At 63.4% G+C, this 12,573-nt stretch overlaps 1 protein-coding gene across 1 annotated transcript in view; it reads left to right on the top strand.

The window, feature by feature from the left end:
• The window catches only part of ASPG (asparaginase), a 22,815-nt gene continuing 10,242 nt past the window's right edge, over positions 1 to 12,573 (top strand). Inside the window, 7 exon segments of the mRNA XM_078333185.1 lie at positions 1 to 35; positions 762 to 1,108; positions 4,857 to 4,965; positions 5,702 to 5,817; positions 8,005 to 8,126; positions 9,863 to 9,946; positions 10,675 to 10,801. Of these exon segments, the coding sequence (XP_078189311.1) occupies positions 1 to 35; positions 762 to 1,108; positions 4,857 to 4,965; positions 5,702 to 5,817; positions 8,005 to 8,126; positions 9,863 to 9,946; positions 10,675 to 10,801 (940 nt within the window).

Consider the following 12,573-nt stretch of genomic DNA (forward strand, 5'->3'; position numbering starts at 1 on the left):
ATGTCTGTGCCGGACGTGCTCCCGGGCATGTCCCGGTGCGCAGCCTGCACCCCCTCCTTATCTAGGCTTCCTTTTTGTTCTCCATTGCTCTTACCTGTTGAGAAAAGTTTTAAGTTATTAGCCACTCGGGTTTTAGTTTAGACTGTGAAGTCTGGCTCCAACCAAGGGAGGTCAGACACAGCAGTGAGGACGACCCCGAATGCATAAAAGGTGTATGTGTCTGCTTTTCCTTTGTTGGTTGCACTCTCCTAGGAAGATGGCTGATAGGAGCACCCTTTCTGCAGAAGGTAAAATTGCCTTGCTGAGAGATCCTTTGTCTCAGTGCTGACTCTTCTTTGCAGCACCGAGCATCTGTTTCGGACAGAGGCCATCCTGGCCAACATGGTGAAACCCGTCTCTATTAAAAATACAAAGATTGGCTGGGCATGGTGGCAGGTACCTGTAATCCCAGCTACTCGGGAGGTTGAGGCAGTAGAATCACTTGAACCTGAGAGGCAGAGGTTGCCGTGAGCCGAGATTGGGCCACTGCAACCCCGCCTGGCAACAGAGCAGGACTCTGTCTCATAAAAAAAAAAAAATTAAAATACCTTTTTGATTCTTGGGAAAATATCCAAATAATGAGCTATCTGTTGTTTAACTTTAGATTCAAAATTGCGGTGTTTGTTTACGAGCATTGATTTCACTACATTTATTTTAATTATTTACCTGGGTGGTTTGTGAAAACTGCTAGTTATTAAAGTTATAAAACCGCCGTTGCGGAGGGCAGACCTGACTTTCCCGGGTACCGAGAAAGCCCGGGGAAGGCAGGCGTCCCCGTCGTCCCGGATCCCGCCAGGCCCCGCCTCTCTCCCACCCTGGACAGTTCCCGGGACCCGCCCCGCTCCCGGTCCTGCCCCCGCCCCATGCCCGGGGGCGCCCCGCCGGCCCCGCCCTCCCAGGGTGCCCTCCGCGCCCCGGGCCGCCTCCCCGCAGTCCCTGAGTTTCTCAAGCCCCGCATCCCCGCCGCACCCCCGTCCACTCCCGCGGTCCCCGGTCGGAGTGGGGCCCGATCGGAAGCTGCTGGCCGTCTACACCGGCGGCACCATCGGCTTGGGGAGCGAGCTGGGTGGTGAGTCCGACCCAGCGCCCCGGGCGGGAGCCCTGGGCCGTCCTGCACCCAGGGGCGACATAAGTCAGATCCGCACCTGGATGGATGTGGGGGTGCGGGCACGGGCTGGGGTACCTCTTTTTCGGTCCAGCCTTTCCAGGGTCACCGCCATCCCGGCGTTTGGAGCCGCCACCTGGAGAGAGGAGGTCGCGGCCGGTCCTCGCAGTGGCGGTGCTCTCCGGAGCGCCTTGCGCCCCTCAGGGCCAGCGCCCTGGAGCCCTGGAATATGGGGCGGGAGGGCCCCGGGGCATCGCCTGCTTCCCCTGCCCTGGACACACAAGCCCGGAAGGCTTAGGAGGCTTCAAGGGCCCCTCACCAGCGGCACCCAGCAGGCTGTCCCCATCCCTTGGGGTCCTGGTCCGGCAATAGTGCCTGGCACCTGCAGGGACACACGTTCACCCCCAAGGTGGCCTCAGAGCCTGCTTCCTCTGCCCTGGCATGGACCTGGTTGATCAGAGAACAGCAATTGCACCTGGGCTGAGTTCTGCCTGGGTGGAGTCAGTGCCTGGGACAGGCGCTGAGCTCCATGGGACTCCACACAGTGCTGCCAGCCTGGGCTGGGCACAGGGAGGATGGTAACTTGGGGAACCTGAGGCCACCAGGATGGGGAGAGGATGGTTGCACTGGAGCCCCTAGAATGCCCGGGTGCTCCCAGGAGAAGCCTGGGGCCCCCATGTGGGTGCTGCTGTGATGTGGGGTGCTGCCTCCTCAGGGCCAGGACGGCCCTCTCGGCCCATCTCCAACCTCTCTGCAACCCTCCACGGTCCACTGGCCCTTTCAATTCCTCCTCCTCCCACTCCCTGCTGCCCCGGACAGCCCCTCTGCCCACACTCCTGCTTGTGCCCACTGCAGTTCTCACTGCTGAGGCAGCTGGGACCCTCTCTGCCTCTGCCAGAGCCCCAGGGCCTCCCCTGGCAGGACCAGAACATTCTCTTATCTCTTGCCAGTCTGCCAACCACTTCCTGGCCCCTCCTTTCCCTATCCATTCTCACGACCTGCTCCCTGGCAGCTGCCCCTCCCGGCCACCCCTTCATGCTGGAGTGGCTGCTCAGAAGCTGCCAGTACACTCTCTGTGCTCTCGGATTCCAGGAGCCTATTCTGCCCTCTCCGTCTGCCTGTGACTGGGACAGTCATTCACAGCTTGCCAAACGCTCCTGTGTGACACTCCACTGACAGAGTGACACAGTTCCTGTGCTTGGCCCTCATAAGCCAGTGACAGAGGCTGCCATCGAAGGGATGGCATGCATTGAACTAGTCCCAGGGTCGGGATTTGCCAGGGCCCAGTGTGTGGGTGGTGTGGAGTTTTGGGGTGGCCCGGGGGGGCTTCTCTGAGGACACAGGCCTGCAGGACAAAGGTGGGAGAGGGCCAGGAGAGAGTGGGGGAGCCCAGCGGGCTGGAGCTGGCCAGAGCTGCCCCCAAGTGGGGACTAGATCCGTGGACTCGGCCTCATCTGACGCCCCTGACACTACCCCTCCAGGCTTGGTGTGTGGCCCACTGCAGTTTCATCGAGCTCAACACAAGGGTCTTGAGGGGCTGGAGCTGCAGGGACAGGCGGACTCTGGCTGCAACCCCCCACACCCGTCGTGCCAGGCCCTGTGTGCTCACCGCAGCAGCCTGTGGGCACGCTCACACTCGTGTACCGTGTTTCTGGCCGTGAGGTCCCATGTCTGGGTGGGGAATAAGAGACTTCAATGCCAGAAACGGGGTGTGGGGTGCCAGTCTTCAGGCCTGAAGCAGCTTCCTGAGAGCCCTCAGTGTTCCATGCACTGGGTCGCCAGGCTCTGGACAGAGGAGGAGGCCAGCAGGCCCCTGGCTTGTGCTCAGCAGCCTGTCCTCGTGTGGTTCCAAGGTCACCCCCAGCAGTTGCTAGCTGACCCATGTAGGGTGTCCAGGAACCTGCAGGACAGGGCCACCTTCCACCTCACAGACCCTACCATCATCACATCCCCAAAGACGCTTCCATATGAGGTGACACCCACAGGTGCAGAGGATTGGGACGTGGACATCTTTTTATTTTTATGTATTTATTTAATTTTTTTGAGACAGTATCACTCTGCCACCCAGGCTGGAGTGTGGTGGTGTGATCTTGGCTCACTGCAGCCTCCGCCTGCCAGGTTCAAGCGATTCTCCCGTCTCAGCCTCTCGAGTACTTGGGACTAGAGGCGCCTGCCGCTACACCCAGCTACTTTTTGTGTTTTTCGTAAAGACGGTTTCAACATGTTGGCCAGGCTGGTCTTGAATTCCTGACCTCAAGCAATCTGCCCGCCTTGGCCTCCCAAAGTGCTGGGATTCCAGGCCTGAGGTGCCTTGCCCGGCTCTGGGATGTGGACATCTTCTGGGGTTCTTTTCCAGCCCACCACACATGAGACGGGGACACCTGGACACTGGTGTGGGGTGGATGCTGAGCCCTGGCTGCCTGGGGTCTGAGGTTGGGCCCTTGGGGTTCACCAGGTGGTGAGTCCAGGCCTATGTTCTGGCAGCCCGTGTCCTGGCTGCACCCTTGGCGCCTCAGAGTGTGGACGGGCAGACACACGCGGGCTCCCCCGTCCGCTGGCTGAGCCTGCTGGGGGGGATGATTTTGTCAGCAGCTGCACCTCAGCCGACCTGCATCGTCCACTCCTCTGGAAATGTCCCCGGGGGCCCATGGGGCTTCGTGCAAGGCCAGGGGAGACCGTGGGTGCCATAAACCTTCACGGGGCCAACAGGCCTGTGTTCTGGGGCCAGCGACTTAGGAGTCGGAGATGTGGAGACCCATCTGAACCCAGGGTTGGAGGGGGACAGCGGGGAGGGGCACAGCTGGAGGGATATTAGAGGGGCCACTTTAACACCCAATTTTGGGGTTAATTTGTGAACCAGTGACAGGAGATGGGTATGGTTGCAGAAGGCGAGGGGGAAAAGCAGGTGACCCTGGCTGGGGCTGCAGGACACGGTGGGGCGTTACTGCTGGGGGAGGGAAGGGAGGGCCAGGAGGGGTGGCTGAGGGGTCAGGGCTTCCTACTGAGCAGCTGTGGCCAGGTGTCCATTTAGAGGACAGAACTGAGACACAGAGGCTGCGGGAAGGTGGCAGAGCTGCTGGGGGTGGGGCCAACCTGTCTGCACTTGCTGTACGATAGCCCCTCCAGGTCTGGGAGCTGGGGGAGGGGACCTGGGCTGGACCCAGGGGAGTCACACACAGCCTGTGCCCTCTGGGAGCTTGAAGGCCAGTGAGGGAGCATGTGGGAACAGCACTACGGCCCGGGCATCTGGGAGGGCTTCCTGGTGGTGGTGCCCTAATCTGGGCCTTGAGGCACCTACTGTGTGAGAAGTGGGGATGAGGCAGGACTTCCAGGCTGATCCCGCAGGACATCTGCAGTGAGGCCAAGGCTGAGCCCGGGGGTCTTCATGGGGAATGTGGACTGAGCATTTGGAGAAGAGGTGGGGGCAGGGGCAGGGCCTGGGTGGAGCCGCTGGAGACCTGGGCAGAGCTCCTGGGGCTGTCTGGGTGCGAAATGAGGAATCACCAAGGGCTCCAAGGCAGGAAGCGTTGGCTTCTAAACGGGGGTCAGCGGCCCCCACTCTGGGGTCCCAGGGCAGGTGTAGCCCTTCCTCCCAGTCTGACTTTCATGAGGCTGGAGCCCCATTCCACCAGCTCTAGTCCCGCCCCTCAGTGAGGAGGAGGCCATGGCTGCCGGCCCCTGACCCCACTCTCTACCTGGACTCTGCTTGCAATGCTCATGCCTGGGACGGGCCTGGCTGCCACCCTGAGGATGCTGCCCATGTTCCATGATGAGGAGCATGCCTGAGCCCTCAGCCTCCCTGAGGACACCCTGGTGCTGCCGTGGGTGTGGGTTCCTCCCAGGCCCAGGCAGGGCATGGCTTCTGGGGGGAGCCGATCCTGAGGCTGGGCACCGCTGGCCAGGCCCACATGAGCCATTTGCTCACCCCATCGCCGACATCCCTGCAGGTTAGGGGGCGTTAGGACTGCCCAGCAGCCGCCTTCCACCAGTGCCTGCACCTCGCAGAGCTCTGGGAGGAGGGCAGGGCCTGCGGGTGCCCCTGTGCCTGGTCCTGCCTTCCCTGCTCACCCTCCTTCCACACCCCCAGCCAGGCTGGTTCGGTGAGTGTGATGGTGGTGCCCTTCTAGGGACCCTGTATCTCAGGAGCCGGCTGTCCCAGGCGGCCTGGCCCTCAGCAGGGAGGTCCCTCCATCTCTCAGCTCTGGGCCTAGCTCCCTGAACTGATCCACACACAGCTGGGGAGAACTGGCAGTCGCCCTCGTGGTGGCTGACCCAGGAAGCCAACGCAGGCCAGCTTCCTCCAAGCATCCTCTTCTGCCTGGGCGGGGGCTGGTCCCAGCTGCCTCTCCGAGCTAGTGTCGAAAGAGGAGTGCAGGGAGCGCCCTATCCTGGCCGGAGTCCTTGCCCCTGTGGGGGGCTCCAGGTGGGAGGGGGGCTGGGCCCTGTAGCTGCGATGCTGAGAACTTGTTGTGTGCAGAGCCCTTGGTGTAGGGGCCCCAGCTCAGCCAGAAGGAGCTGTAGGAGCCTGCTTTTCCTCCTACTGCTCCCGTCCCGCAGCCCGGCCAGCCCCAACCAGAGGATCCTCTACACCGTGCTGGAGTGCCAGCCCCTCTTCGACTCCAGTGACATGACCATCGCTGAGTGGGTTCGTGTTGCCCAGACCATCGGAGGTAGTGGGGCTGGGGAGTGCTGGGTGGGGCTGTGGGGAGTGGGTGGGGCTGTGGGTGTGGGTGGGGCTGTGGAGTGTGGGCGGGACTATGGGGTGTGGGTGGGGCTGTGGGGAGTGGGTGGGGCTGTGGGGAGTGGGTGGGGCTGTGGGTGTGGGTGGGGCTGTGGAGTGTGGGCGGGACTATGGGGTGTGGGTGGGGCTGTGGGGAGTGGGTGGGGCTGTGGGGAGTGGGTGGGGCTGTGGGGAGTGGGTGAGGCTGTGGAGTGTGCATGGGGCTGTGGGGAGTGGGTGGGGTTGTGTTGTGGGTGGGGCAGTGGAGTGGGTGGGGCTGTGGGGAGTGGGTGGGGCTGTGGGTGTGGGAGGGGGCTGTGGAGTGTGGGCGGGACTATGGGGTGTGTGTGGGGCTGTGGGGAGTGGGTGGGGCTGTGGGGAGTGGGTGGGGCTGTGGGTGTGGGAGGGGGCTGTGGAGTGTGGGCGGGACTATGGGGTGTGTGTGGGGCTGTGGGGAGTGGGTGGGGCTGTGGGGAGTGGGTGGGGCTGTGGAGTGTGGGCGGGGCTGTGGAGTGTGGGCAGGACTATGGGGTGTGGGTGGGGCTGTGGAGTGTGGGCGGGGCTGTGGAGTGTGGGCGGGACTAGGGTGTGGGTGGGGCTGTGGAGTGTGGGTGGGGCTGTGGGTGTGGGCGGGGCTGTGGAGTGTGGGCGGGACTATGGGGTGTGGGTGGGGCTGTGGGGTGTGGGTGGGGCTGCGGGTATGGGCGGGGCTGGTGGATGGGCAGTGGCCTGCAGAAACACTCTGGGACAGGTGAGGAGCTGCAGGGTCCAGGGTGGAGTCAGCGTGCCCAGCCTAGGATCTGGGAGCATCTGGAAATGGCGGCTTCAGGAAAGGGCAGGGTCCACGTGTCAGAGCTGGGGGCAAGGCTCTGAGGTCCTCTCCCCCATGCAAGCTGTGGATGAGCCTATAGGGCGACTTCCAGGCAAGGACACAATGGGAACAGCTGTCTTAGCCTGTCCCTGTTAGTACCTGGGGTATGGCGTGCGATGATACCTCGAGGGCAGACAAGCTCCTTGTACCTGGCTGGTGACCTGCTCACTGCCCTCTGTCCCCTTCCCAGGTGGGATCTCTGGCAGTCTTGTGGTTTACAGCGACCTGTGCCTGCATCCTGCAGGCAGAACTGCTCCCCTCCATCCTTCTCCATTCTCTGCCATCATAGGACGCTGCCGTTTTACCTGAGCTGCCTCCACTGGGTGGGAGCCTCCTGCCCCTCCAGTCCCAATTCTCACCTGCTTCCCTTACAACCCCCCTGCTCCCCTGAGTGGGAACATCTGGGCTCCCCCTGCCCAGCAGCAGGGTGGGGGACAGCACCACCCAGGACAGGCTGCTCCATTTGTGGCAGGCAGCCCCCACAGGCCAGGCCTGGGTGCATTTGAGGCCCACCGAGGGTGCCCTGCCCAGCCTCACAAAGGCCTCAGCGCAGGTGGCCCAGCCTGCGCTTTCCATGAGTGGCCAGCAGAGGGTGCCCTTCCCCTTCTCCACCTCAGCCCTGCAGTTCCCAGGCCTACAATGCTTGGTGTTTTAATGGCCCAGCAGGAGGCCCAGGCTTGGTACGCGGCTCTGGGCTCTTGGAACGGTGCCCTGGCAGCCACTTCCAGGGCTAGCCACCCTCCAGGGGGTGGTGCCGGAGCACGTCCCTGCGTGGCCAGCCTCACTGCTGCTCTTCAGGGTCTTGCCCACCTGCTCAGGCAACCTGCTGGATGACCTGCTGGCCCTGACCATGGCGGTGACTTGACCCTGCAGGGGTCCCTGGTCCTACCGTTGTGTCCTTGCCTGACCTGTGCTCTGGGCTGCGAGGCTCATGTGCCTCCACAGCCCCCTGCTGCCATCGAGAGGTGCTCACACCCTTGGGGAATGCGCAGAGGCCCCTCGGAGGGACCCATTCTTCTGTGCTCTGAGGGGAGCTCCAACGTGGTGGACGCACCTGAGTGGCACAGAAGCCTCAGGGGCAGGGAGAGCGTGGTGGGGGCCCCAGGACCCCACACCAGGGGTGCACCTTCCAGAGAGGGCCTTCCGGGCCGGGGTGCCATGGGCGCCTCCTGCAGTCCCCCCTCCGCCTCTGGGCCCTCTCCCGCTGCTGCAACCTCCCCACACCTGCTCCCTGAGGGGCGGGCCTGCTGAGCTCACCCTCCTGCAGAGGCACTGAGCAGTACCACGGCTTTGTGATCATCCACGGCACGGACACCATGGCCTTTGCCGCCTCAGTGCTGTCTTTCATGCTGGAGAATCTGCAGAAGACCATTGTCCTCACCGGGGCCCAGGTAACTCCAGGGGCCCAGGGCTCCTAGGAATCAGGGCTTCCTGAGGCCACAGGGCAGGTTGGCGCTGTGGGACACTGAGCTTCCTGCTCAGCCCAGCAGCTCCTGAGGTGGCTGCTGCAGGGCCGGTGCTGAACATTCACACGTGTGTTTTCCTGACCCTGATGTCTCGACTGCCACCTGAGTGCCAGCGCCACCCGCCCTGTGAGCTGTGAGGCCCCAGGGCACCCAGAGCCAGGCCCACCTCCGCCCTGGGGGCACCAGGCCTCCCCTCCTCTCCTCCCGATGCTTCCTTGAAGCTGCTGCCCACCTAGACGTCCGTGCAGCAGGGTAGGCAAACACAGAGCAGACTTGGCCCCTCTCTTTGCCCTCTTTGGTCACCCTGCCTTGGTCCCTCTCTTTTCTCCGCCTGCTGTGGTTCCAGGTGATGCCATCCTGGGGCCCCTGGCACACGATTTCCCTGCCTCCCTCACCCTCACCCTGCACAAATCCCACAAGCCATGGCCAGTGGCGTGTTCTGTAAACTGGATTTGGGGGGAGGTGGCAGGGAGGTCTGCTGGGGGCTGACTGGGGTCTCTGCTGCCTGTGGGATCCTTTCCCACAGCTGAGGCCAAGATCTCATCTGGGGAACTGGTACCCATGTCCCTTTGAGCTTGGTGGCAGCTCCAGAAAGCTCCATGGAGGCCCTCCTAGGAGGTTGGCCAGGTGCATCCGGGGAGGCGGCTCAGTCACCCCTTTCTGCTTGCCCAGCACTGTCTCCCTCTTCCCTCCAGGGTCTCCTGGGGCCGGCTGCACACACCTGTTAGCGTCAGAGCAGTGCCTCCTGCCCTGGAGCCCAAGAAGGAGGGACAGGGCTCAGGATGCTTCTCCTCTTTCCAGACCTTCCCTAGCTCCCGGGAGAGCAGAATGTCCCCTGGGCCTTTCCATGGGGACCAAGGGCAACTGGCCCCCGGAACATTGACACGCGTGTTTTCCTAACCCTGATGTTGGCCTGTGTTGGGGAAACTGAGGCTCATAGGCCAGGGACTCACCCACAGCCACGAACCATGTGAGGGCTGAGCCAGGGAGGACCCAGGACCCAGGGCTGCTGCCCCTGGCCAGGGCTCTTTCCCTCCAGAGGCCCTGCACTGACCACTACCCGGCCACCTCCCCCTGAGGACTCATGCAGAGACACACTCCCCCCTCCAAGGCAGTCCTGCCCACCTGTGCCCTCCTGGGATGCGCTGCTCAGTCAGCCACAGGGCATGGTTGCCCATGCCAGACACAGGCAGCTGTGGGAGGGGCACTGTGCATGGCATCCCTGGCAGTTCCTCCCCATCCCAGCCCACCCACCCCTCACCCTATCACCCTCCACTCAGCCCACAGTTCTGCTGGGATAGTGAGGGGTCTGTCCTGAGGGCTGAGCAGCTGGGGCGGGAGGCCTGTGATGCGTTCTCCAGTGTGGGGACCTGCCTGCCCTTGCCGACAGCACTGGGCACTTGGACCTGCAGAGGGAGCTGGGTGCAGGCTGGCATCATCCTCAGGGACAGCTGTGGCTGGCGGCCTTGGAGACAGGCTTCCTGTCCAGCTGCTCTGAGCACCCCGTCCCCAGTACTCCCGTCCCCAGGCTGTGCACAGCAGCCCAAGCCTGCCTGTCCTTCTCTCCCCGACACCCTGCCCGGGGCTCCTGGGCTGGGCCTGGGGGTCTTCCTGGAGAGAAGAGCCGGCATCCTGGGCTTCCTCCCCGGCCTCTCCCCCAGGTGCCCATCCACGCCCTGTGGAGCGACGGCCGTGAGAACCTGCTGGGTGCACTGCTCATGGCCGGCCAGTATGTGATTCCAGAAGCACCCCCCCCACCCCCCACCCCCACCCCCGGTGCATGTGGAGGCGGGGCAGGGGCGGGTTCCGGAGAACAGCTGGGAAACAAAGTCCCCCAGCCCCTCCCCAGACGCCACTGCTGATAGCTGGGTGCACTGTCTTCTAGGTCTGATATTAGGGATATTTATGTAAGAGATATGTATGTAAGTTTCCATAAAAATAGGCAGCCAGCATGGCTTTGAAGGGCGCCATTTCCGCCTTGCATGCCTTTCCCTGTTCCATGTGGTGTCCCAGGAAGATGTGTACAGAGATCTCCCCACCCTGGGGCGGGGGCTTTCCTAGAGCCGACGCCGAGCGGGTGTCTGGGGGGCTCCCATTCGCCATGGGCGGTGGCCTCCAGATTAGCTGTGCCCGCTGCACCTTTGGGACGAGGTCCTAGGGCTCCCTAAGGAACAGGGGTGGGGGCAGTGGCAGGCGGGAAGGGAGGGAAGGATGGTGCCCCTTCTGCTGCCCAGCCACTGTACACCCCAGGCCCCTGCAGGCTCCAGTTGGCCTGGGGCTAGGTGGCAGGGCAGGGAAGGGCCTGAGGTGGGCAGTACCTGCTCCCAGGAGGGTTTCTGCCTACGGTGGGTAGGGTTACAGTCCCGCCTCCCCTGGGTCTGAGCACCCCGTTGATGGCAGGGAGGAAGCTGGAGGGCAGGGGGTTGGGGACAGGCTGATCATCTCTCTGAGCACTGTGGCTCCCGCCCTCTAGGTGTGCCTCTTCTTCCAGAATCAGCTGTTTCGGGGCAACTGGACGACCAAGGTGGACGCTTGGAGGTTTGCGGCCTTCTGCTCCCCAAACCTGCCACCTCTGGCCACCGTCGGTGCTGATGTCACAAGCAAGCCCGGAGAGAGCAGGGCCGGTGCCAGGGAAGGGCTGCTGCAGGGAGCTGGTGGCTGCGACTCGGCAGAATTAAAGGGCACCGTGCCTGGCTGGAACTTGCCCTGCTTGGTTCTGCCCGGGCCTGTGGACAAGCACCCAGCGTCTTTGGTTTTCAAGACAAGCTGTGCGTCTGAGATCTGGCTCCGTGGCAGACTTGCGTGTTGCCCCAGGGCTCCTCAGCAGGGCAGGACAGAGGAAAATGCCTGGCCCTGCAGGCAAGAAACTGAGGCAGAGAGAGGCAGGCTCCCACAGGGAGGCACAGACTCAGGCCTGCGGGCTGACTCCCGTCCTGGCTCTCACCCGGTGCCTTGTTCCTGCTGCTGGCTCCAGCACCTTCTGGGGAGTGTGAGGCTGTACACATCAGCGTGTCTGACGCGTTACAGCGCCGGGTCTCAGGGGCCTGGGCTGCCCACTTGTTCACTGAGGGCCAGGGCAGCCCACAGGCTTCTTGGGGGAGGTGGCTTGTGAGCTGGTGCCGGTGGGGTACTTGCTTACTTGCTCATGCTGGATGAAGGTGTGTGACCCCTCCAGCCCAGGGAGAAGGAGCAGCTGGAGGTGTGGGCGGCTGCGCTGTGGTCCCGGCTCCCCCATGGCGCCTGACTCACACCTTATCTGGGGCTCAGAGTGGAGTTTCTGCTGGTGGGTGGACCCCACCCATAGGGCACCGAGGCCCATGCTCTGGATTCCAGGGACTCCACCAACACCGGTGCCAAGCCTGGGCAGGCTGCGAGGCTCAAGTCACACTGGCCTCAGGCCCAGGGTGGCAGAGCATCTCCTGGGCACAGCATGAAGGCTGGGCTGGACGGGAGGCTGCCTCGGCCCCAGCCCCCACCTCCGAGAGTGTTTCCCACGTGCAGGTGGGTGTGGGAACCTGATGCCAGGCTGCCGGGCTGGTTCTGGCACCTGGTGTTGAGAAAGCCCAGGCCTTGCCCAGGGCGTAGCTGCCGAGGCCCTTGGGGAGAGGCATGGCTTGGCAATATGCACCCCCACCCTCCCTGAGCCAGCTGGGCCGGGGTGCTGGCTGCCAGCACCCTGTCAAAGGCTTGTCCTGGGCTTTTTACCTATTGTCTGGGAAGCGAGGGCTGGGCTGGTCCCGGAGTCACGGGCGGGCTTGGGGCTCCTGGTCACAGTCTGCTTGGTGCCACGGGGTGGAGGGAACGCGTGGGAGGCTTTCGGAAGCCCTGCTGGCCCTGTCCTTTCCCTGTGTCTGAGGAGACCACAGTATCACCCCCGGCCACATTCTGTACTCTTATCCTACTGTGCTGAACCCTGGCCCTGGCCCACTCTGCTGGGGCCCTTGGAGCAGAGGAGAGTGGAGAAGGGAGTGTTGCTGTGGGGTCAGGCCAGGCCTGTCACCAGCCGTGGTCACCCCAGTGCAGAGCCCCAGAGCCCCCCTTGTGCACTGGGAGAAGCCACCTCCCTCCAGACACATCCCAGCTGCCCCAGCTGTGCCACATCCAGCTTTGAGGCCCCAGACTACACCCTTTGGCTCTTGCGCTAAGTTCCCTATGAAACAGGGCCATGCCCCTCCTGGGGGCACAGGGGCCAAGCCAGCAGGCCTTGCCTGGCCATAGGGCCACCAGCCCTCCTCTCTGCCCCTGGGTATGGGGCAGTCATTCCCTTGACCTCCAGGAGGCCTGAGTGGCAAGGACCGGAGCTGCAGGGGTGGCCTCCACAGGTTCGCAGGAGGTGAGGGTGAGTGCAGGGCGGGCATGGCCCTCTTTGTCC

The sequence above is a fragment of the Callithrix jacchus genome, chromosome 8 (assembly GCF_049354715.1).
Source record: "Callithrix jacchus isolate 240 chromosome 8, calJac240_pri, whole genome shotgun sequence".
Lineage (NCBI taxonomy): Eukaryota > Metazoa > Chordata > Mammalia > Primates > Cebidae > Callithrix > Callithrix jacchus.